This window comes from Urocampus carinirostris, chromosome 3 (genome assembly GCF_059441175.1).
Source record: "Urocampus carinirostris isolate Australia breed hairy pipefish chromosome 3, RoL_Ucar_1.0, whole genome shotgun sequence".
In the NCBI taxonomy this organism is placed as follows: domain Eukaryota; kingdom Metazoa; phylum Chordata; class Actinopteri; order Syngnathiformes; family Syngnathidae; genus Urocampus; species Urocampus carinirostris.
The window spans coordinates 9,239,990-9,265,941 of NC_142351.1; the positions used below are offsets into that span (position 1 = coordinate 9,239,990).

The window sequence follows — 25,952 nt, forward strand, 5'->3', positions numbered from 1 at the left end:
GAGAAAGAAAAAGGAGAGAAAAGGAAAAAAGGAAGTTAGAGAAAAAGAGGTTAAAAGACACAGAGAGAGAAAGAGACAAAGAGCAACAAAGGAGGAGAAAAAGAGAGCCACAGAGATAGACAGAGACAGAGTTGGAGAAAAGGGGTGGAAAAGAGAGACAGAGAGAGAGATGTCTAGATAGATAGATGTCTAGATAGATGTCTAGATAGATAGATGTCTAGATAAATGTCTAGATGTCTAGATAGATAGATAGATGTCTAGAAAGATAGATGTCTAGAAAGATAGATGTCTAGATAGATAGATGTCTAGATAGATGGATGGATGTCTAGATAGATAGATAGATAGATAGATAGATAGATAGATAGATAGATAGATAGATAGATAGATAGATAGATGTCTAGATAGATAGATAGATAGATAGATAGATAGATAGATAGATAGATAGATAGATAGATAGATAGATAGATAAAAGTCTAGATAGATAGATAGATGTCTAGATAGATAGATAGATAGATGTCTAGATAGATAGATGTCTAGATAGATAGATGTCTAGATAGATAGATGTCTAGATAGATAGATGTCTAGATAGATAGATGTCTAGATAGATAGATGTCTAGATAGATAGATGTCTAGATAGATAGATAGGTGTCTAGACAGATGGATGTCCAGATAGATGTCTAGATAGATAGATGTCTAGATAGATAGATAGGTGTCTAGACAGATGGATGTCCAGATAGATGTCTAGATAGATAGATAGATGTCTAGATAGATACTATAGATGGATGTCTAGATAGATAGATAGATGTCTAGATAGATAGATAGATGTCTAGATAGATAGATAGATACCATGGATGGATGGATAGATAGATAGATAGATGTCTAGATAGATAGATGTCTAGATAGATGTCTAGATAGATGTCTAGATAGATGTCTAGATAGATGTCTAGATAGATAGATAGATAGATAGATGTCTAGATGTCTAGATAGATGTCTAGATAGATAGATAGATACCATGGATAGATAGATAGATAGATAGATAGATAGATAGATAGATAGATAGATAGATAGATAGATAGATAGATAGATAGATAGATAGATAGATAGATAGATAGATAGATAGATAGATAGATAGATAGATAGATAGATAGATAGATAGATAGATAGATAGATAGATAGATAGATAGATAGATAGATAGATAGATAGATAGATAGATAGATAGATAGATAGATAGATAGATAGATAGATAGATAGATAGATAGATAGATAGATAGATAGATAGATAGATAGATAGATAGATAGATAGATAGATAGATAGATAGATAGGATAGAAAGAAAGATAGTTTTTTGTTTTTTTTCCCCCAAAAAATCGTGCAGCCCGATTGGGCAAAGCAGCTGGTGGCAGAAAGACAGGAACGAAAGCGTGATGCGGGGCTTAACTGAGCATTTTATGTCGGTCAAAGACGGTCTTGCGTTGTTCTTGGACTTGTTTCTTCCAGCGTTGCTGGGCCCCCTCCACACGCTCCAAAACTGTGGTCCGGCTGCCCGCCTGTGGACGCATCTCCTAAAAAAAGAAATCAATAAATAAAAGACATTTTGGAGCGCAATTTCCACATTAAAAGACTAGATTTGAATGCAAGCGGGCGAGGAATAACTAAAAATTTGCACTCCACTCTGGTAACTGAAGTCAGATGTAAATAGAAGCAGGGAACTCCCTGTAACATAATTGAGGTTTTTGAGCATGATTTCTTCATGAATCATAAAAGGTCTTCACGTGATGAGACATGGACGCAAGCAAGCGAGGAATAACTAAAGATTTGCAAGACGGGCTATGATTAACTAGAGAATCAAACGCCATGCAGCCAAATGAAGCCAGAAGCGTGGCATTATTGACATTTTTGAGTGTAATTTTGGCATGAAAAAGAGAATGACCTTTGAGGAAAGTAGGTGAGGAAAGATTTGCAAAACAGTGAGGAATAACTAATAAGTTTCACGCTAAGCAGGGAAATTAAGACGGATGAAAACAGAAGCAAACAACTTCATGGGGAATCACATGACATCAAGTACAGTTTTGAAAAAAATTCTACATGAAACAGAAAATGTCTTTGCGTGACTAGACTGACACAAACGAGGGAGGAATAACTAAAGATTTGCACGCCACTCCGGTAACTATAGTCAAATGAAAATAGAAAAATGGAACTCCATCGAACATAATTGAGGTTTTTGAGCATGATTTCTTCATGAATCATAAAAGGTCTTCACATGATGAGACTTGGACGCAAGCAAGCGAGGAATAACTAAAGATTTGCAAGACGGACTACGAATAACTATAAAATCGCACTCCAGGCAGCCAAATGAGGCCAGAAGCGTTGCATCATTGACATTTTTGTGTGTAATTTTGGCATGAAAAAGAAAATTACTTTGAGTGATGAGACTTGGACACAAGTAGGTGAGGAAAGATTTGCAAAATGGTGAGGAATAACTAATGAGTTGCACGCTAAGCAGAGAAATGAAGACAGACGAAAACAGGAGCAAAAAACTTAACTTAATGGGGAATCACATGACATCAAGTATCATTTAGAAAAAAATTCTACATGAAACAGAAAATGTCTTTGCATGACGAGACTTTGACAAAAACGAGGGAGGAATAACTAAAAGTTTGGACACCACTCCAGTAACTCAAGTCAATGAAAATAGAAGCATGGAACTCCCTGTAACATAATTGAAGTTTTTGAGCATGATTTCTTCATGAATCATAAAAAGTCTTCACGTGATGAGACTTGGGCGCAAGCAAGCGAGGAATAACTAAAGATTTGCAAGATGGGCTATGATTAACTAGAGAATCAAACGCCAGGCAGCCAAATGAAGCCAGAAGTGTGGCATCATTGACATTTTCGAGTGTAGTTTTGGCATGAAAAAGAAAATTACTTTGAGTGATGAGACTTGGACACAAGTAGGTGAGGAAAGATTTGCAAAATGGTGAGGAATAACTAAGGAGTTGCACGGTAAGCAGGGAAATGAAGAGGGCAGTCACATGACATCAATTACCTTTTTGAAAATAATTCTACATGAAACAAAAAATGTCTTTGCGTGACGAGACTTTTACGCAAACGAGGGAGGAATAACTAAAAATTTGCACACTACACAGACAAATTATGCCAGATCGAAATTTAAAAAACGGAAACTTCTTAGAGGGGTTATGAGAGGGCCGGTGACCACATGGACATTTTTAGCGCAATTTTCCACATAAAATTGAATGACAACTGATGTGATTTGGACTCAAGCAGGCGAGGAATAACTAAAAATCCACAAGCTATGCAGGAATATAAAGCCATATTAAAACAAAAGCAGGAAACTTCATATGGAGTCTCATGAGATCAAGTATGTTTTAAAGCACAATTTCCACATGAAACAAAAAATGTCTTTGCATGATTGGACTTGAAGGCAACTGGGTGAGGAATAAGAAAAAAATTGCACACTATTCAGCCAATTGAGGAACAGAATAAAAGCAGGAAATTCCCTGGAAGGGGAAGTGACTGTGACCTCCTGGACATTTTGAGCACAATTTCCACAATAAATTGTGTTACCAAGACTTGGACGTAAACGGGCGAGGAATAACTAAAGAAATGCAAGTCATACAGGTGAGATTAAGATAAAAATCCCAGTGACATCATCAAACTTTGAGAGCACAACTTCTGCATTGAACAGAAAATGTCCTTGTGACTTGGACACAAGTGGGCGAGGAATGACTAAATATGTGCATGTCATGCAGTCATTTGAAGAATAAATTAAAAGCGGGAAACTCCCTGTGAGGCACATGTGTCAAACATGTGGCCCGCGGGCCGGATCAGGCCCGCCAAGGGTTTTAATCTAGCCCGCGAGACAACACTCAGAGAAGCGCAAGAGAAAAACAAGCTGCAGGTTGGAATATGGCCACTTGATGTCGCCAAAGCCAGTGCCACTCACAAAACAACTGTTGCGGTCTCTCTCTTTCTTCCTCTCATTTTATGTCTTTCACACGCTCTCTCATTTTCTTTGCACTTTTCACTCTCTCTGTCTATCTCAGTCATTCTTGCTTTCACTCTTTTTCTCTCACCCTCTCTTTCTCTATCTTTTCATTTCTCTCCTTTGCGCTGTTTTTTCCTCACTTTAACTTTCTTTTTTCCCCCTCTCTCTTTCTTTCTGTTTTGCCATGTCTTTTTTCTCACTTTCTCTCTTCCGCTCTCTTTTTCTTTCTCTCTCTCAGTATCTCACACTCGCTCATTTCCCCTGTCTCTTTCTCCTTCTCTTCTCTCATTCTTTTATTTGCTTTCTCTCTCTACCTTTCTATGTCTTTCTCTCATTTCTTGTATCCTTCTTTCTCCTTTTTCTCCCTTTCTATATTGTGCTCTCTTTATTTCTCTCTCCCTTTCATCTGTTTCTCTTTACTTCTCTCTTTTTTCTTCCTTTCTCTCTTTTTCACCCTCTTTCTTTCGCTATACAGTAATCCACTAGTCCGGCCCCCCGAGAGATTTTTTTTTTCAAGCATGTGGCCCCTAGCTAAAATAAGTTTGACACCCCTGCTGTAAGGGGAAGGGACCAAGAAATTCTGGACATTTTTGAGTGCAATTTCAACATGAAACCGCATGGACGTAAGCGGGGGGAGGAATAACTAAAGATCTTACCTCCGAGTCGTCCTCGTTACGCAGAGGCTGAATGTAGATGTCCCGCTTGCGGATGAGAGGCTCCACCAGCAGGAGGAAAAGCATGTAGAGCAACAGCGCCCCCACGACCGACAAGTAGAGGAGGATGGTCACCTGGGACATCGGCAGTCGGTTCTCACTTTTTCACGCATTTACGTTGATTTCGATATGAATTGTGGTGGCACATCGGAATGACTTCGTAGAGAAAAATTCAACTGAAAAAAATGTTCCAGGAAGGACATCTATCTGTCTATCTAGACATATATCCATCTCTATCTATCTAGACATGTATCTATGTAGACATCTATCTAGACATCTATCTAGACACCTAGACATCCATCTATGTAGACATCTATCTAGACATCTATCTAGGTAGACATCTATCTAGACATCTAGACATCTATCTAGACACCTAGACATCCATCTATGTAGACATCTATCTAGACATCTATCTATCTATCTAGACATCTATCTTTGTAGACATCTATCTAGACATCTAGACACCTATTTAGACATATATCTATGTAGACATCCATCTATCTAGACATCTATCTAAACATCTATCTATCTAGACATCTATCTAGACACCTATTTAGACATCCATCTATGTAGATATCTATCTATCTAGACATCTATCCCTCTAGACATCTATCTATCTAGACATCTATCTAGACATCTATCTATCTAGACACCTACCTATGTAGACATCTATCTATCTAGACATCTAGACATCTATCTATCTATACATCCATCTATCGATCTATCCAGACATCCATCCACCCACCTATGTAGACATCCATTCACTCACCCACCTATGTAGACATCCACCCATCCACCCACCTGTGTAGACATCCATCCATCCACCCACCTATGTAGACATCTATGTATGTAGACATCTATCTAGACATTTAGACATCTATCTAGACATCTATCTATGTAGACATTTAGCTAGACATCTATCTAGACATCTATCTATGTAGACATTTATCTAGACATCTAGCTATGTAGACATATATCTATCTAGACATATGTCTAGACACCTATCTAGACATCTATCTATGTAGACATCTATCTATCTAGACATCTATCTAGGCATCTATGTAGACATCTATCTAGACATCTATCTATCCATCCATCTGTCTATCCATCTATCTATCCATCCATCCATTCACCTATGTAGACATCCATCCACCCACCTATGTAGATATCCATCCATCCACCCACATATCTATGTAGACATATATCTATCTAGACATCTATCTATCCACCCACCCACCTATGTAGACATCCATCCATCCACCCACCTATGTAGACATCCATCCATCCACCCACATATCCAGACATCCATCCATACACCCACCCACCCACCTATGTAGACATCCATCCATCCACCCACCTATGTAGACATCCATCCATCCACCCACCTATGTAGACATCCATCCATCCATCCATGTTTCCTGACATGGTACAGTCCTGTCCTGTGGTAGAAAGTCTATCGAGGAGCCGTCCATTCTTTTAGTCTTACCTTGATGGTGTTGCTGCTCCTTTCCTCGTATTTGCACTCACAAAGTAGGCAGTAAGCTTCCACGTCGTGCCCGGGCACCGGCATGGGCTCCACCACGTGCAGACACTTGCTGCAAAAAAAGAAACCAAAACACAAAATCCACTTTCACGACAGTCTATTCCAAATTCACAACTTGTATATAAGATATATAGAATATGTGTACTAGTCCGGCCAGCGTTTGAGAGTTATTTTCTCTTTAGGATGAGAAGTTTTTACAACGAAAAATTAAAATACTAGTTCGCGGTTCCACTTTTGCGAGTTAAGAGCTTCGCGGGTCTAAAAAATATTCCTTACCTTCTCAATAAAAGGATTTATTGACTTGACGCCATTGAGAGCGAGCTTATGTCAACTGAGGACACGGTGTGGACACTCTTATTCTGAAGGGGAGGGGGAGGCCCTGACACAATGCTTAGTCATGGTGAGTTACCGCTTCGCTCACCCCCCTCCTTCAACTCCTCCCACCTCACCCCCTTCTTATGTGGCGCTGTTTATCGTGGAGGAACTCGGCGACGTAAGTATATTCTCTTCTGTCACATTTCATCTCAAGTTTGACTTTATTCTACCAAAAGCGAGCGGTTGTTTGTATTACCTAAACACGGCTAATTGTGTGTGGTTTTGTGAATTTGTTGTAAAAACCGTTCGATGCCGCTAGCTAAAGTATGTTGTTATTGTCAGAAGGTAGCTTTTTCACTTTCATTAAAATGAACACAGACCATTTTTTTAACTGTTGTTTCCCAAAACGCTTCACAAACACTCATCAAATATCACATTTTCACTGTTTTTATCGTCAATACGTAACCGGTAGTGTTAACAAGCGAAATAAACTGCGATGGCTGCATGTGGTTAAGAGCGGTTAATACAATCATACTGAATGGTTCGTAGTGGTTTCGCCGCAGTCCTATTCCGTGTACATACAACATACCGTAAATTCTGGACTATGGAGCGCACCTGATTATAAGCCGCACCCATCACATTTTAAGGGGAAAACCGATTTTGTCCATACACAAGCCGCACCTGTATATAAGCCGCACGCACCCACCCACATCAAATAAACACGAAATGAATCCAAGCCAAACGTCAAGTCCCGCGATTGAAACTAAATGTCCTTCATTGAAGCACACAGTCCAAAGATCAAACCTGCCAAAATAAACGTAAAATGATATAGGTACTTTAGATTTGTTGCAGACCTGCAGATTCTGGGTGCCCGTTGATAGTAATCCAAGGAAAAAAAGTGTATATTTCCAAAGGTAAGGGTGGGAAAGATATATATTCATTATTGTCCGCCGTGTCCACAAAAACTCACCTTTACCGGTCCCCACTTTCCCATCAGCCCGCGTTTGCTCCGCCGCTCTTTTTTAATCTGCTCGTGCAGAATAAGTGTCTCAAATAAATACATTACAAAAATAGACATTTGCAAATACATATTACACATATTTACAAAGAAAGACGGTACATCGAGAGAGTTTTCAAAGCTTTAATAATAATAATATAACTTTCATCCTAAACCGTGCCTTTGGGAGGTAGCCTCACGCTGCAAACAAGACGCTCGCATACCTGCAATTTTGTCTGTTAAAAAAATAGCCTTATTTTGTGCAATTTGCACGATGAGGGTATGTTTACGCTCATAAATTGTGATCTTCCTCGGCGCATAATCCACCGGTCTAAATCGTACCTCTCATACGCGAGCGCCGCTGAGGCCGTTAGAAAAATGACATAAATTGGCCGCATCTCTGAATAAGCCGCAGGGTTGAAAATTTGGGAAAAAAGTAGCGGCTTATAGTCCGGAATTTACGGTAGTTTACAGTTGTTTTTTTTTTATAACATGAATTTCACTCTCTCTCTCTCTCTCTCTCTCTACGCGTATTCTATATGGTGTACTGTATACAGGGGGTATACTGTATACCTGTATACGTTTTTCTTAGCATTTTTGAAGGGGCGCCGCTACTTCGCGGATTTTCAGTTTTCGCGGGTGGTCTCGGTCCCCATTAACCGTGATAACCGAGGGATTACTGTAGTCTTTATTGTCATTCAAAACAAGATGGTGAACCTGGTTTGCAGGGTAATAAAGACTTAAAAAAGAAAAAGACGATTAAAAAAAAATGCTTTACCAGTCCTTTTGTGTGACGTTCCTGTTGTAGATGTGGCCGCTGATGTTTCTGTAGGGCGGGCAAATGCATTTGCAGCGCACGTCCTCGAAATTCTGTCAAGAAAAGGATGAAAAGAATAAGAACAAGAAGAACAAGAGGATGAGAAAAAGGAGGAAGGAGAGGAGGAAGAGTATGAAGAAGTAGGAAAAAAATAAGAGCAAGAAGCAGTGAAAGAGGAGGAAGAGGAAGAATAAGAAGATAAAAAGAAAAAGAAGAGTTAGAAGGAGAGTAAAAGAAGAATATGAAGACAGTGAGAAGAAGAAAAAAAGAAAAAAAGTATAAAGAAAAAATCTAAGTGCAAGCGTAAAAAGAAGAAAGAAAAGAGTAAGAGTAAAAATAAGAGTAAGAAAAGTAATAGTAAAATGAAGAGTAACAGAATGACTCAGATTCAAAAGAAGACAAACAAAAATTTTAAAAAAGGGAAAAAGAAAGAATAAGAAGAAAATGAGGGAGTAAAGGAGAAAAGTAAGAATAAAAAAAAGAGTATGAGTCAAAATAAGAGTAAGAAAAGTAAGAGTAAAATGAAGAATAACACTAAGAGCCACATTCAAAAGAAGACAAACAAAAAAATTAAAAAAGGAAAAAAAGGAAGAATAAGAAGAGGATAAGAGTAAGCGTAAAAATAAGAAAAAGAAAAGTAAGAGCAAAAATAGTACGAACCGGATTAAAAAGGAGACAAACAAAAAGAAAAAAGGATCAAGAGGAAGAAGAAAAGACAAAAGAGTAAAAAGAAAAACAAAAGGGAAAAAGAGGGAAATTGAAAAGAGAAAGAGGAGGAGGGGGAAACGAATAAGAAGAAACGAAAAAAAATAATTACGAGGAATAAAAACGGAGGGAAGAACAGGAGAGAAAAAACAATGAAGAAAAAAATGAGGAAAAAGAAGAGTAAGAAAAGTAAGAGTACAAAAAGAGAACGAACCAGACTAAAAAATGAGACAAACAAAAAGAACAAAGGATCAAGAAGAGTAAAAATTAAAACAAAAGGGAAAAGGAATAGGAGGAAAATTAAAAAGAGAAAAAAAGAAAAGGGGAAAATGAATAAAAAGAAACGGAAAAAACAATAATCACGAGGAATAAAAACGGAAAGAAGAACAGGAGGGGAAACAATCGATGAAGAGAAAGATGAGTAAAAAGAAGAGTAAAAAAAGAAGTGGAAGAATGGGATGAGGATGACGAAGAATCATAAAAAGAGGGGCGAAAGGAGAAGATAAAGGTAGAAGAATTAAAAGGATAAAAATAGACGATGTAGAAAAGGAAGAATAAGTAGAGGAGTAGGAAGAGGTGGAAGAAAAAAAAGAGGAGAAAGAAAAAGTGGTAGTATTGTAGTAACCAAACAAAATCCGTTCGTACGGAATTGGAAACATTCACATTGTAAGAAGGCAGCACGGCGGTGCAGTGGTTAGCGCGTGTGCGGCACAATTATGAGGTCATGAGATCAAACCTCCTGCTTGGAGTTTGCATGTTCTCCTCGTCCCAAAAAACATGCATGTCAGGTTAAATGACCCGTCCAAATTGTCCCTAGGTGTGAATCAGTGATCGAATTGTCTGTCCCTGTGTGCCCTGCGATTGGCTGGCAACCAGTTTAGGGTGTCCCCTTCCCACTGCCCGAACATAGCTGGGATGGGCTCCAGCACCCCCGCGACCCCACTGAGGATAAGCGGTGCAGATAATGAATTTTACGAAAATATTAGTCGTAAAATGTTTATCTAATTGCCTTACTATATTTGCCTATTGCGTCTAATATTAAATGGTGCTTTATTCCAAATTATTTTATAGAAGAAATGAAAAATAACCGGACTACTTGCTGCCTCTCACCTTCGCATCTGCAACGGAAGCAAAATCCAGCAGCGACGCCACAGTAGCGACCACCAAAACCCACCTAACAACCCCAGAAAACGACATTCTCTCTCACACTAAAAAACAAAATTACCAAGAAATATTAAATAAAATAGCAAAAAAACGTTTTAAGTGCAATTTTATCACTGAGCTAGCTTGACACCTGCGTCATGTTTTTTCTTTCTTCTTTGTTGTTTTACCGTCACATCAGGCGATACTGCCACCTAGCGGGCAACAAAATCACACGAAAAAATAAAATAAAATCGAATGAATACAATTTCGTTTTTCTCTTATTGAAGCTTTTTTTTGTCATTGGGGAAAAAAACAAGAATAAATAAATAAAAATGTAACTGAATGTATAAATAAATAAACATTAGCTTCTGACTATTTTATTTAGTCTGTGTTTTCTTTTTAAGAGCAAAGTATGACAAAATGCAAATAATTACGTAATAGTGCTAGGAGACTCGTTTAATTTGTGAGTGCATCTTTATAACAATAACATTTACCAGTGCTTGATAAGTTGATAAATAGGATATCAATATTCATTTGTTCTATCCAAACAATAAAAATACTCTCAAAGGCCTGCACACACCACAGACTATCGCAAACTAGACTATTATGACACCATCCCCTGATCTGAAACCTACATGAGGGCAAGGGAAAACTCAAAAACCTCAAGTCGAGTCAAGTCATGTTTATTTGTGATACCCTTAATCACAAGGAGTCTTAAAGGGCTGCACAGACTACTGAAGGATTTTATACATTTGACTCTAAAGGATTTTATACAATTGAATACAAGTTACATTTATTGAATTTAATGCTATAATTATTTACTGAGGGCAGCACGGCGGCGCAGTGGTTAGCGCGTGTGCGGCACAGTTCTAAGGTCTTGGGAACCTCCTGTGTGGGTTCAAATCCAGCTACCGGACTTCCTGTGCGGAGTATGTATGTTCTCCCCGTGCTTGCGTGGGTTTCCTCCGGGCACTTTGGTTTCCTCCCACATTCCAAAAACATGCATTTCAGGTGGATTGGCCGGTCCAAATTGTCCCTAGGTGTGAATGAGCGAGCGAGTTGTCTGTCCCCGTGTGCCCTGCGATTGGCTGGCAACCAGTTCAGGGTGTCCCCTGCCCACTGCCCGATGATTGCTGGGATGGGCTCCAGCACCCCCGCGACCCTACTGAGGATAAGCGGTGCAGCTAATGAGATGAGATGAGATTATTTATAGACCAAGCCTTTATTCAATGAGCACTGAAAGTTCAGAGCAGGCATAAGTGGTGGAAGAGATTGTTTACAGAAACGGAACGTACTGCTGATAAGATAATCAGCACATCCAGACCTTGTTGACGCAGGCGTTGTTTTGAGTACCCCAGACATCGGGACACTCGTCTAAGAGATGGTGAAGCCCAGGGGGCTTCCTTGGCGCGCCCATGGGAGGAGTCGGCACGCCATTATGCGGGGAGAAAATGGCCAATAGGAGAAAGCTAAAGGACTTGAGAAGAAGGCTTCCCACAGACGCCAAGTCAAGTCCGGTTAATTTGTGACGCCCTTAATCACAAGGAGTCTCAAAGGGCTGCACAGACTATTGTTACACCATCCCTGGATCTAAAACCTACATGAGGGCAAGGAAAAACTCAAAACTTCAGCATGAGGAAACAAAAAAAAACTTGAGAAGGGGCCACACATGAGGGAACCCCCCCTTTCAGGGTGACCAGGTCAAAATGGATGTTGCAATAACAAATAATACACAAATATTGTCAACATGAAATCTAAGTCATTCATAAGCTATAGAATAGAAGTGAGTTTCAAGCCTAGATTTCAACACTTCCACCCAGACATGGGACCAAGTCACACATGTGCAAGTCTCAAGTAAGTCTCAAGTCTTCACCTTCAAGTCCCAAGTAAGTCCCAAGTATTTTTTTCTTGGGCAAGTCAAGTCACAAGTCAAGTCCCGAGTCTTAGATTGCCAAGTCCAAGTCAAGTCACAAGTCATAAAAACAGCGACTCGAGTCGACTCGAGTCCAAGTCACTAAGTCTCAAGTCCCCATGTCTGCAAAGTTCCACCAAGGTTACGGATCAAATCTCAGAGGGCAGAGCATTTCCCCCCTAGACCATCACCCTTTATAGAATAGAATATACCTTTATTGTCATTGTTACAACATGGGTTGAATATATTGTGACAACGAAATTGGACGTGGCGTCCAGTTCCACATTTTACAGTGAGGATAAAGAAAACAAAGAGATAAAGGAACAAAGAAGATAGAAAGCATAGGCTTTGTTTTCCTCCGAAGGGGGGTGTATGAGGGGGTGAGGGACAGAGATGGCCGGATCCAACTAGATGTTTGATCTCACTGTACACACGGTCCAGTATCCGGCACTGGCAACCCAAAACCCGTTCTACTTGTCATGTCGCTGTCTATCATTCAGTTTGTTATGCTTAACAGTTTCTCAGAATAGTTGGATATTTTTTAAGGAACAGAATGTAATAAAACAACCTGAAAACCATCAATCAAGACTTGACTTGTCCTTGCTTTGTTGGCTATCATTCAGTTTGTTATGCTTAACAGTTTCTCATAGTAGTTGGATATTTTTTAAGGAACAGAATGTAATAAAACAACCTGAAAACCATCAATCAAGACTCGCCTTGTCCTTGCTTTGGTGGCTGTTATCATCTAAAAGCACTCTTGCACACATCATCCAGTACAGACCTGGGCACTCCGGTCCTGGAGGGCCATACGTCCTGCCAGATTTTGAAGTTTGCTCTTCTTTAACTCAGGTGATACGAATTATAACCTCGTTAGCAAGCTAGCAAGTGCTCGTTAACGATGCTGGTGATTGGAATCACCTGTATTGGATCAGAGAAACCTCAAAAATCATGCAGAACATACGGCCCTCCAGGACCGGAGTGCCCAGGTCTGATCCAGTACGAGCCAATTAAGACCATTGAGTCACACGTAGTCACATCCAGACCAGTGTCGCTGCTCCTGTGCGGGTGGGCGGCCAAAACAACCCTAGGCCTTATCTTTGATAAGACAGACTTCTTCTGCGTCATGCTGAAGGAGGCTCCGCAGTTGTGTCCGTCCGACAAAAACGACGAAAATCTACCAATCTTATCTTCCAGCAAAATATTTCATCCATGAAAAACATGAAAAGTGTAAACCTGTTTTTCAGAACAATGTCAGTGAATTTTTTTTATTGATTTATTTTGTTTATTTATTTGTGAAACACTCCCAGTTTCCAAGGGATTTACCATATACTTCAGTAGATTTGTGACCCCCTTGTATTGAATTCAACATATCTTAATTTTCATCTTTTTAATCTGTACTTCTACAAAAATCCTGAAAATATTCACTCGCTATTGTTTTTATGATATTTCAATGTCAATCTTGTTTATATTTGCATTTTTCAATTAAAAAAAATAAAAAAATAAAATCCGTAGCCCCACTTCCGCTGTGACGTCACGCGTGACGTCATGGGTTGTTAAAGGAAGTGTTCAAGTGTGGCACTAAAATTCACATGGTCTTTCTTGTTTAGGGTAAGAGGTATATTTATATTTATATTTATATTTATATTTATATTTAAGATTCCAAACCATCAAATATTTAAAAGTTTGTGGCGGAAGTCAGGTGGTCCATTTATGAAGTCAATTAGCCCCGCCCCTCTTGACCACGCCCACTCATTAGCGTCAATTGAAAAAGCCTTAGAGACGCCATTTTCAATCATTTCTGCCCCCAAAGTAATGGCGAACATAGAAGTGATCACTACTAGATTTCATTCCTACAACATGATGTACGCCTTTCATTTACGGGAAGAAAGCTTTTCCAACTGGCCCTTTAAGGAAGATTGCAACTGTACACCTGACAAGGTGAGTGACATCAGCTAGCTGCCATTTAGCAAACTTTCCTAGCAGTTGCTCGGCGGCTCCACTAGGTGGCGACAGAGTCCAAATTTGACCCTAGAATCGCCACTGCTCACTAGCAAAAGGGAATGTTGCTTTCTATCCAAGCAACTATTCTTAACCCCGTCATTTTTTGGCAGTGTTTTTCCAGAGATGTGTTTTTTTTGATTGTATAGTTTGTTTTTTGTATTTTGTCATTCAATATTTTCATTGTGGTGTCATGTAGGCATTCCAGGTTCAAGTTTTTTAGAATGAAAGGGTTGAAATGAATGAAGTCACGGCAGAGCGATAAAAATATTATAATATAGTGGAATAATTTTTTTTTATTTTTTATAAAAAGGTTTTAATTTATTTTGCGTAGAATATTGCATTTTTGGTAATATACTGATGAAAGGGCCCGACCCCCAAAACCAGTCTTTTTCTCTTTTTTTTTTCCCTGCTTTTTTTTTCTTCCTGTTTTTTTTTCCCTTATTTTGTTCTCCATTCCTTTTTTTGAAGAAAAAATCTTGGTTTTTCCTATATTTCCTGCCTTTTTTTCCCTTTTCTTTTTTTACCTAGCTTTTTACTTCCTTTTTTTCCAACGTTTTCCATTTTCTTGCCTTTTCCTCTTTTTTTTTTCCTGCCTTTTTATTTTGTTTCTTTGTTCCCCCCAGCTTTTTACTTTTTATCTCACTTTATTATTTTTTTTATTTTCTTTTGTTTGTCTTTTTCCTTATTTTGTTCTCCATTCTCTTTTTTTAAAAAAAAAAAAAATTTTTTTTTTTTGCTTTTTCCTTTTTTTCCTGCCTTTTTCCCTTTCCTTTTTTTACCTAGTGTTTTACTTAATTTTTTTCTTTTACCTTTCTTTTCTTTTTTTTCTAGCTTTTTCCTCTTTTGTTTTAGCTTTTTATCCGGCTTTTAAACTGGCTTTTTACTCTTTAAGCTAGCTTTATTTGATCTGTTTACCTTTCTAATTGACTACCTTTTGGCTCTTTAGCAAGCTATCTAGCTAGCGTTTTACATTTTTTTGCATGTTAACTTTCTAACATTTGACCTTTTTTTGCTAGTCACAAAGCGAATTTTTGGCCTTGTTCATGGCTAGTTAGCTAGCTTTGTTTTTAGCTTTTTATCCAACTTTTAAACTGGCTTTTTACTCTAACTAAAAAGTTAGCTTTATTTGATCTGTTTACCTTTCGAATTGACTACCTTTTAGGCTATTTAGCAAACTAGCTAGCTAGCGTTTTACATTTTTTCATGTTAACTTGCTAACACTTTACCTTTTATTACTAGTTATGATGCTACAATTTGGCGGCCTTTTTAGCAAGCTATCTAGGTTTCTTTTTAGCTTTCTATCAGTCTGTCTGAATTGCTTTTGACTCATTTAGCTCGATCTCTTATTTTTTTACCCTCCTAGCTAGCTCTCTAGCTACCGTTTGAGCTATTTGGTTAGCCATCTAGCTCATTGGCAAATTTCATCACTGTGTAAGTCTTTTTTTTTTTTCCTCCATAATGATTTATTCTTATCATATTTCTTTATTTTCTTCCTGGATTTTTTTTTCTTTAATCTTCTAAATTTATATTTTAGTTTTTCTTGGTTTGGATCGCAGCTTGTAACCAGGGCAGGAGCTTGGGTCCTCAAGTCAGTCCAGTTGATATCAAAATAAGGTCTCCTTGGCTGGATCAATGAGTAAATTCAACTAAGGTCTAATTAGCTTCGAAAGAACGTGTTGAGTGCTCTATAAATCGATGATCAATTTCGGCGCCGGCGCATTAAATGATCGATTTTAAATCGGTTATCGATTTGTTGTTGCAGCCCGAGAGCATTATAGTTCAGGGTGGAAAATCCAGTCGTGTTTTTGTGCGCAGATGGCGAGGGCCGGCTTCGTGCACTGTCCTTCGGAGAACGAGCCGGATGTAGTTTGCTGTTTCTTCTGCCTGCTGGAGCTGGAGGGATGGGAGCCTCATGACCATCCTTGGTACCTGTGACGTAAATCGTAAAGTAACTGTGACTAACCGGGTTGGGTAGGGTTACTTTAACTGGATTACTTTCAATGACTTTTGGATGACTCCAATACCAAATATGCTAATAAAAGACCAAAGAAACTCAATATGAATCAAATGATGACTCACAACACGTGGTAAGCTTTCTCTCCTGGCTTTGATCTCTTTGATCTCCGGCAAAACCAGGGTTGGGTAGGGTTACTTTAACTGGATTACTTTCAATGACTTTTAGATTACTCCGATACCAAATATGCTAATAAAAGACAAAAGAAAGTAAATATGAATCAAATGATGACTCACAACACGTGGTAAGCTTTCTCTCCTGGCTTTGATCTCTTTGATCTCCGGCAAAACTAACATAAAATGCGACAGAAACAAAATGAAAATAAATCCAAACATCATTTTTGCCGTTCCATGTATTCCGTTACTCCCCAAGCCTGCACAAAATTGAGTCATTTGATTCATATTTAGTTTATTTTGTCTTTTATTAGCATATTTGGTATTGGAGTAATCCAAAAGTAATTGAAAGTAATCCAGTTAAAGTAACCCTATACAACCCAGGTGACTAACCATAGTTTGGGAAAAGCTAAATTCAATTCCACAGGGCACCTTTAAAATGGATTCCCACCAAAGGTCAAGAAATCACTTCAATTTAATCTGTTGGACAAAGTAGATGGATGGATAGATAACTTTATTCATCCCTGTAGCAGTATTCTTGTGTTGATTATTAACAGGATGGCCTCAGGGTGCTGTGTTGTAGTTTAGCAACAGCGGAGTGGATGACGTGACGCGCTAGGCCAAAAGTTCGACGTCCCTGCAGCAGATGGAAATCTTTGTGCCCAGGGTTACACCACCTCGTGTTCACGTTGATAGCGAGTCTGCCTCCTCTCCGCTTCCCGCAGGCTTTTGTGACTCTGTTTAACAGCGCTGAAGCCGGGTAGCTCCACATTAGACGTGAGCCACGTTTCCGTAAAACACAGCAAACCTCACTCCCTGTACGCTTTGATGTTTTTCATTAGCACAGCCAGTTTGTCTGTATTATTTGGTAGAGAGTTCACATTTACCATGATTACAAAGGGTGCCGAAGGCTTTTGACGCCGCTTAGCTAGCTCCAGCTTTTCATCCATGATAGGGCCCCCTCATCAAGGCAGCATGAGAATAATTCAGGGAGTTGATTCCTCGAATAAACGCATTTTTGTGTGTTAAAATCCACAACGATAAAGTGTAGTTGTGAAACAGGACGAAAAACACCGAAAATAGAAGCAGACACTTGAAACGATAAATCACAAAAGGAGCAAAATAACACTGAGCTGCTGGAAAGGCTGCCGCTCGCGGTGGCGCCTATGATGTTAGGCTACGAAATATCAAGAAAAACAATGACATCCCATGATCCAAAGAAATTCCAAAAGAAATTAGAGAGTGGTTGAACTCCACCAGGCTAGAGGGCTCTAATGAACCACTGTCAGAGCCATTATCCAAAAATGGAGAAAAAATTGGAACTGTGTCAAACCTTCCTTCCTGGGATTGGTATCCCAACTAAGATCACTCCTAGAGTGTGACGGCGGCTCAGGCTACAACAGAACCTTCGAAAATGTCCAAAGAACTGCAGGCCCCAGTTGAGGTCGGTGTTCATGACTCCACTATAAGAAAGCCACTGGCCCAAAAGGACATCCATGGGGGAGTTCCCAGGAAAAACACATCAGATTTGCCAAAAAAGCATCTTGATGATCCTCAAGACTTTAGGAGAAACATTTTGTGGACAGATTAGTCAAAAATTGAGCTTTTTGGAAGGCGTCCAGCCCGTTATATTTGGCGTAAAAATGCCAATGTCAATTCAAGGAATAAGAAAGCTGTCCAAAATGTCAATCTCCCCACAGTGCTTTTGCCTGACATGCAGCCCCATATCATTAAGGACTCTAAGAACCTTCATCCACAGTCCGTGATTGCCTCTCCTTAGCCCATTACAGTCAAGTTTTTCTGTGTTTAAGCGTCCGATATGGTTTCCTTTGACCTTTCCTATGTGAAAATCCAATTTCCTTTAGGCGATTCAGCACAGTTTTGTCACATACATTGACTCCAACTTCCTTCCATTTCCTCTTCATTTGTCCTGTTGTGCATTTTCTGTTTTCCAGACATATTTGTCTTCCTTGGCCTACCAGTACACTTGACTTCAACAACCTTCCCATGCTGTTTGTACTTGGTCCAAATCTTTGATAAAGCTGACTGTGAACAGCCCACATCTTTGGCAACCGTACGAGCAGAGTTACCTTTTTCAAGAAGTTTGACGATCCTTTTCTTTGGTCTCAAGAGACATCTCTCTTGTTGGAGCCATCATTCTTGCCAATCCACTTAGTCCAGAAGCCATCTAAGGTGGGATAACTACACTGTTTTAACTGCTTATTTTGGTGAGGATGTCTTTGGGCGTCGCCCCAAAACATACGCAGGCAGAAATATGACAAAAAGGGAACGTTCTTTATTCAACACATTCATCCACGTTCAAAGTCCGTCTGAGAGCCGGTGGGCTCTTTATACTGTGTTCAATAAGATCACGTGATGTTTTTCTCAAACTTGACAGTATTCTTTCTCGGAATCCAAAGTGTTTTTTCCCCGACTCTGCTCAGTCTACATCTTGGTATTTCTTGTATCAACAATGTTTTATAACATCCTGAAGGATTTTATACATTTGACTATAAAGGATTTTATACGATTGACTACAAATTACATTTAATGCAAAAGATATTCACTGACTGGGCTGTAGTTCAATGTCAGGGCACTCTGGTGGAAAATGTTGTTTACAGGAACGGCGGAAACGGGACGTAAGGCTGATAAGATAATCAGCACATCCAGACGCAGAGAGGCCCTGATGACGTAGAAACGCTCGGTGTTGTTTTGGGTATTCCAGACATCGCGACGCCCAGGGGGGGCTTCCTTGGCACGCCCATGGGAGGAGTCGACACGCCATTATGCGGGGAGAAGATGGCCAATAGGAGAAAGCTAGAGGACTTGATAAAAAGGCTTCGCAGGGACTCCAACGTCACTAATTCGGCCGTTTTAGATGGAGTACACTTAATTAAATCTGCCCCGTGTGAAATGTCGGCTTCCTGTTCATCTTCTCCCTCAAGAAACGAGCGTGCATAAATTGTTGAGTGAATGTAGGTTGTGTTTGGTTAATGCCGTCCGATTAACTAATTCGAACAATTTGGTAAACGATACATTTTGATATTAATTCCTAAGGATTCAGATATTTGTTATCCAGCTGACTTGCAGTTAATCCACAACAATCCTCCCCTTGGGAGTTCATCTCCCACACAGATAAACAAAAACAACCGAAAAATAGAGTAAAGGTTAAGTAAACTAAATCATTCCATATTTTATTTCCTCAGAATGCCGTGATTCTATATTTCCCTGAGTGATAAATACACTTTCTTGGCGGCCCTGTATTTATTCCTGCGCTCGTGATTTCCTTTTCAGGGAAGAACACGCGAAACGATCTCCGTCTTGCGGCTTCCTCCAGCTGAAAAAACCTTTTGAGGAGGTGACGGTGGCCGAGCTCTTCCACTTGGAGAGGGATCGCGTCAAGGCCTACCTGGTGAGACGCGCTTAAAGGGACAGTGCGGATTACGAAGTAGGCCGAAACGATCTCGATAAGCAAAAAAAACACATCCGCTATTATCAACTTCGAGTCCCGGTGTGTGATATCTGGCCACTAGATGGCAGTGTATTGTCTACTGCGAACGAAAACAAGCGGCAAGAGCCTAACGTAGCAGCAAGATGCCAGACAAACAGGACTGCTAAGTATGGATTCTGCTATTTAAAAAGTGCAAATTTCTCAACTTATGAATATTTATAAAAAAAATGATATTGGTTTGATAGCCGTATTAAAATCATCCATCCATTATCTGCACCGCTTATCCTCAGTAGGGTCGCGGGGGTGCTGGAGCCCATCCCAGCTATCTTCGGGCAGGGGACATAAGATGAGGCTAGCCTAGAGGGTGCTAACGTAATTGTCTGACATCTTGCTGCTAGGGGTACCTGCAGATACCTGTTTGTTTTTGTTTTCTCCTTTTTGATATCTTTTGAATTATATTTTTCTTCCCCTGTTTTTCCCCCCTCGTTTTCTTATTTTTTTCTCTGCTTTTTATATTAACCTCTTTCTGCTTTTCTTCATTCATTTTTGCCTTTTCCCTTTTTTCCTTGCTTAAATTTATTTTCCTGCTTTTCTTTTCCCCCCACTATTTTATTATTTTATTCTTTCTTTCCCTTGATTTTTCTTCCCCTTTGTTTTTTCCCCCTCGTTTTTTCTCATTTATTCTCTGCTGTTTATATTTATTTATTTTCCTCTTTCTGCTTTTCTTCATTCATTTTTGCCTTTTCCCTTTTTTTCCTTGCTTATTTTTTCCTGCTTTTCCTTTTTCCCACTATTTTGTTATTTCATTGTTTCTTTCCCTTAATGATTTTTCTTCCCCTTTGTTTTTTCCCCTCGTTTTTTCTTATTTTTTCTCCGCTTTTTATATTTATTTTCCTCTTTCTGCTTTTCTTCATTCATTTTTGCCTTTTCCCTTTTTTCCTTGCTTAAATTTATTTTCCTGCTTTTCTTTTTTCCCACTATTTTATTATTTCATTGTTTCTTTCTCTTTGTTTTTCCTTTTTTCTTCAATCTTTTTTGCTTTTTATGATTCTCATCTCATTAGCCGTACCGCTCATCCTCATTAGGGTCGCGGGGGGGCTGGAGCCCATCCCAGCCATCAGTGGGCAGGGGACACCCTGAACTGGTTGCCAGCCAATCGCAGGGCACACGGGGACAGACAACTCACTCGCTCATTCACACCTAGGGACAATTTGGACCGGCCAATTCACCTGAAATGCATGTCTTTGGAATGTGGTAGGAAACCGGAGTGCCCGGAGGAAACCCACGCAAGCACGGGGAGAACATACAAACTCCGCACAGGATGTCCAGAGCTGGATTTGTTCCCACGACATGAACTGTGCCGCACAAGCGCTAACCACTGCGCCGCCGTGCTGCCCTTTATGATTCTATTTTTATTTATTTCTTTTTCTTTTTCATCGATTTTGGCTTTTTTCCCCTCTTGTTTTTCTTCTATTTTATATTTTCATTGTTTTAATATTTTTCTTTTCCCTTGCTTTTTTTTTCATCGTTCTTTTTTTTCCCCCTTTTCTATTTCCTTTATTCCTTTTTCATTTTCTTATTTATCCAATTTTCCCCCCCCCCCTTGTTTCAATTTTATTTTCCTTTCGTTGCAAAAACATTAGAAAGAAGTTTAATTTTTATCACTTTAAATCTGTCCTTTGTGGCACTCCTTTTCAACCACACTACACAATCCATCTAGTAAGCAAGTTTTAGACACTGTCCCTTTAAGACGGTAAAGCCTGTTTTCTTCCTTTTTGGCAGCGCAAGGTGTTCAATATGAAGATGTCGCAAGTGCGAGAAGCAGCCGACCATCTCTTGAAATATATAAGATGCCAATATGATGCTTTATGACATATGTATGACCTGTTACAGTAAATAAGTAAGATTTTGTTTTTTTTTAATTGTATCAAAATAAAGTTGAACAGTGCCAGAGAAATGTACCTGGAGGCCAGGATGATTTTTACTTGTGTTTTTTTTCATTTTTATAACTGTATAATTGTTGCATTGTCCGTATACTTTTTCCACATTTTCTGGAAAAAAATTAAACTTGTTTGACAATGTTTGTTGAAACAACACTAAAATAAAAGGAAAACTTGCTTTTAATTTATTTTTTTGTGAATAAAAACATCAGGCTCGGTCCCTCAAATCAAGTCTACTTATCAGTGGAGCCTCGAAGTGCGGTACTCGAGTACTGTTCTGGATAAAATGACTCGAGTATAAAGTAATCATCCGAATAATTACTTGAGTAAAAGGAAATGCATGCTTTGCGGAACGAAGTCCAGCCCGGCCAGACTTAATGATTGACATTTTATACCTGAACCAGTCCTGAACTTGGCTATTTTCAAGACCCGTACTAGATACAATTTCTTTAGAGGTCTGCTCATTAGCAAGTAAAATATGTGTTTTGGGCCCCTAGATATTAGATTAAAACTATTGTAAACAAGTGTCAAATTGGAGACTGTCTCGGTATAAGAAAATAAATCTCAGCTTCAATTGTGTGGCAGCAGAAATAACCAATCCATTACCAAATTACGATATTTCCGATTTCAGGTCGAAACGATTTCCATGCTAAGTATTTGATACAACAAATTATATCAAATGTTTGGTGTCATATCATCTTAAGAAATTGTGTTGGTGTAAAAGATGTGGGGGGATTTTTCAGGGGTCTCCAACATAGCATATGCGCTGCCCAGACTGCCCTCATTACTACATCCAATTTTTTTTTTTGATAGTCTTTCAGTCTGTGGGCTCTAATCCCCTCCCCTAGAAATGTCTCATCTCATCTCATCAGCTGCACCGCTTATCCTCAGTAGGGTCGCGGGGGTGCAGGAGCCCATCCCAGCAATCATCGGGCAGTAGGCAGGGGACACCCTGAACTGGTTGCCAGCCAATCGCAGGGAACACAGGGACAGACAACTCGCTCGCTCATTCACACCTAGGGACAATTTGGAGCAGCCAATCCACCTGAAATGCATGTCTTTGGAATGTGGGAGGAAACCCACGCAAGCACGGGGAGAACATACAAACTCCGCACAGGAAGTCCAGTAGCTGGATTTGAACCCACACAGGAGGTTCCCGAGACCTTAGAACTGCGCCGCCGTGAAATGTAACTCCCCTATTTAGAATACTTATCTATTTAAAGGTGTTATCCGTAACTTGGCGCCATCTTCTGGCTGAAATCAGCATCGCAGCCTCTGCCAAGCACCCCACCTTTAATGATTTCCAGCTTCGGCTTGTCGACATAGAAAAATGCAAAAAGTAAATATACAATTCTATCACGTCAAAATAAGATCAAAAATATCCTGAGACCAACAAGGAGGCTCAGCTAGCAGGCTTACAGTGCCTAAAGAAAGTATCGGTTTCCGAGAACTTAGTCATATTACCAAATTTCGGGCTTAACGGGGGTGTGGGGGGGAATCCTAAAAAGAATCAACCAATGAGACGTCATCGTGAATTGGAACCACATTCTTTCAGAATTTTGTGAGAAGTGTACAACAACAAAAACTGAGGTAGATGTTGCAAAAATATTGGCCCCCTGCAGGGTTGGGTAAGGTTACTTTAACTGGATTACTTTCAATGACTTTTGGATGACTCCAATACCAAATATGCGAATAAAAGACAAAAGAAACTAAATATGAAGCAAATGATGACTGACAACACGTGGTAAGCTTTCTCTCCTGGCTTTGATCTCCGGCAAAACGAACATAAAATGCGACAGAAACAAAATGAAAATCAATCCAAACAGCTTGCCGACATCATTTTTGCCCTTCCATGTGTTCCGTTACTCCCCAAGCCTGCACAAAATTGAGTAATTGTATTCATATTTCGTTTCTTTTGTCTTTATCAGCATATTTGGTATTGGAGTAATCCAAAAGTCATTGAAAGTAATCCAGTTAAAGTAACCCTACCCAACCCTGTACTTACTAGACCGAACGAATCTCTCGACTGGCGTTAGATTGGGGTTGCACGTGCCTAACTCTGATGAAGCTAAATCAGAATTGTAACAACACAGATTAAATTTGGATGACCAATCTTTTATATCTGAGCCATATTGTCATGGTTGCCATGGCGCCCAATTGGCCACGCCTGTGTGTGTCACGGTTGCCATGGTGCCCAATTGGCCCCGCCGGTGTGGTGCCAGCTGCGGCTGGTTGAGATATTGGCTTTCTGTCTATATAAAGCTCAGCGCTCTCTTGCTTCGGTTGTCAGCCCGTCAAAAGAACCTCTGCCCCACAAGACGTGGGATCTGACTTAGTCCTGTTTTCCTGTTGATATCTTTAGTCCGGTATCGTTCCCGTTTATTTTTGTCCGGTTTAATTTCGGGTTCCAGTTTTGTTTCCGTCTATTTTCGTCCTGTTCATTATTTTCTCCAGTTTTCGTTCCCGTCTAGTTTCCCCTGTTAATTATCGATATCCGGATTCGTTGTTAATCCTGTCTGTCCCTTCCTGTCCAGTATCGACCCCATCTGTCTGATATTAACTTAGGCAATTGGAATCGGTCTTGTCGGTCTCTGGCTTCCAGTCTTTCCACGCCAGACCGGCTTTCTAACGAGCATGACTCCCCATTAAAATAAAAGGCTTGTGTGAGAACGTCACGCGATTGGGTCCTGATCCTGTTCTGGTTCTTGACCCATGTGTTCTCATGAAAAGAGCCATAGTTTCCTGACTCCTGCTCTAGAGCATTTGTGGAAAGATCTAAAAAATTATGCGCACAATCACCATCAAACCTTAAGGAACTTGAGCTGTTTTGTAAAGAAGAATGGGCAAAAACTTCTGTTTCCTCGATGTGCAAAACTTATTGACCCCAATGGCTGTGATCGCAGCAAAAGGAGGTTGTATGTAGTATTAATTCAAAGGGGGCCAATATTTTTGCAACACCTACTCATCAATTATTAGTTTATTCATTAGCACAATATAAAATGTTGAGTAAATTTGGTTCCACGTCAGGATTGTGTCTCACATGTTAATTCGTAGGAAATATTGAGATTTTTTTTTTTACACCAGATCGCTCAAACTGGCGGTCCTGGGGCCAATTGCGGCCCCCAGGATGATAGTTTGAGGCCTTCGCCTTAGTAGGAAAGTTAAAGGGACAGTGTTTATAATTTCCCCAAAAGATGTCGCTGTTTTTTTGTTGTGCCACCCAGAGTGACCAAAACGCCTCTTCTTACTTTTGAAGCAAAGATAAATAAAAAGAAGTAAAGATAAAAGAACTGATAAAAGGAAAAAAATGACAAAAAAAGAAGAGAAAATTTAAAAGAAATGAGACAAAAAGTAAACTGCATTGCATTTTCTCTTTAATTCCTTTTCTTTTTTCCATATTTCCATAGAGCAGCTTCAGCGACAGACTGCTGTCACAGACTGAGATCATTTCTTCCTCATGCCATGAGGCTCTTTAACTCCACCCGAGGGAGTAAAAGCCCTCGTTAAACCCCACCCCCATATTTGCATATTACCCTATTCTTATTGCAGTGTGTCTTTTCCGTAGCACTATTTAAATACTCTATATCAACACTTATATTGGACGTTTTTATATTCTATATCTTTACTTTATTTTATTTTTCAACACAAAGATACTGCGGGAAGTGTGAATTTCCCTACGGAGATGAATAGAGTATCTCTCTATCCATCTATCTATCTATTCCTTTTTTTGCTTTCTATTCCCCTACTTTTATTTTTATCCCGTTTTCCTTTGTTGCCTATTTTTATTCTTCGCTATTATTTCATGCTTTAAAAAAAATGTTTTCCCTTCCGTCTTCTCTTTTGTCTTTGAGAAAAGCTGGGTAATCATGAGAAGAAATAGGCTGCTTTTTGCTCCCTTTCACTGTCTGTAGCTTCTAGTCTTCCTTGGATTTATTATGGGTTGCACTACACATGACAGCGACATCTAGTGGACGAATATAAAACACTGTCCCTTTAAGAACAGCGAAGGTTTTTGTGGAAAAGCCCATTTGTCCCGAGACCCCTGATTTACAGGTTTGAATCCTGAAATATGACAATGTGTCAAAAAGGTCTCGGAGTGGGGGTTGGGATACCTTATCAAGACATGGTATACAGCCTCTTGTCCAGGGTTGGGTAGGGTTACTTGAACTGGATTACTTTCAATGACTTTTGGATTACTCCAATACCAAATATGCTAATAAAAGACAAAAGAAACTAAATATGAATCAAATGATGACTCACAACAGGTGGTAAGCTTTCTCTC

The 25,952-nt window shown here is 39.5% G+C and overlaps 2 protein-coding genes across 2 annotated transcripts; one reads left to right on the forward strand and one right to left on the reverse strand.

The window, feature by feature from the left end:
* Positions 1 to 1,396: 1,396 nt before the first annotated feature.
* On the reverse strand, positions 1,397 to 10,422 carry tmem9 (transmembrane protein 9). The gene is made up of 5 exons (XM_088329757.1): positions 10,207 to 10,422; positions 8,353 to 8,444; positions 6,206 to 6,314; positions 4,663 to 4,794; positions 1,397 to 1,562 (listed from the first exon to the last, which is right to left on the reverse strand). The coding sequence occupies exons 1-5, from the start codon at positions 10,291 to 10,293 to the stop codon at positions 1,434 to 1,436; spliced, it is 549 nt and encodes a 182-aa protein (XP_088185883.1). The 5' UTR covers positions 10,294 to 10,422; the 3' UTR covers positions 1,397 to 1,433.
* A 3,505-nt stretch (positions 10,423 to 13,927) lies between these two features.
* On the forward strand, positions 13,928 to 21,854 carry birc5b (baculoviral IAP repeat containing 5b). Its single transcript, XM_088330570.1, has 4 exons — positions 13,928 to 14,089; positions 15,968 to 16,077; positions 19,574 to 19,691; positions 21,513 to 21,854. The coding sequence occupies exons 1-4, from the start codon at positions 13,964 to 13,966 to the stop codon at positions 21,600 to 21,602; spliced, it is 444 nt and encodes a 147-aa protein (XP_088186696.1). The 5' UTR covers positions 13,928 to 13,963; the 3' UTR covers positions 21,603 to 21,854.
* Positions 21,855 to 25,952: the final 4,098 nt, after the last annotated feature.

What these genes read in the sequence shown, in the direction of transcription:
- tmem9 (XM_088329757.1), bottom strand. Translation starts at nt 10,293, where the DNA reads ATGTCGTTTTCTGGGGTTGTTAGGTGGGTTTTGGTGGTCGCTACTGTG. An exon ending in AACGTCACACAAAAGGACTG is followed by an intron (nt 6,315 to 8,352) that starts GTAAAGCATTTT and finishes CTTTTTTTGCAG; the next exon opens with CAAGTGTCTGCACGTGGTGG. An exon ending in GTAACGAGGACGACTCGGAG is followed by an intron (nt 1,563 to 4,662) that starts GTAAGATCTTTA and finishes TTCTTTTTTTAG; the next exon opens with GAGATGCGTCCACAGGCGGG.
- birc5b (XM_088330570.1), top strand. Translation starts at nt 13,964, where the DNA reads ATGGCGAACATAGAAGTGATCACTACTAGATTTCATTCCTACAACATG. An exon ending in GAGCCTCATGACCATCCTTG is followed by an intron (nt 16,078 to 19,573) that starts GTACCTGTGACG and finishes TTTCCTTTTCAG; the next exon opens with GGAAGAACACGCGAAACGAT. An exon ending in ATCGCGTCAAGGCCTACCTG is followed by an intron (nt 19,692 to 21,512) that starts GTGAGACGCGCT and finishes CCTTTTTGGCAG; the next exon opens with CGCAAGGTGTTCAATATGAA.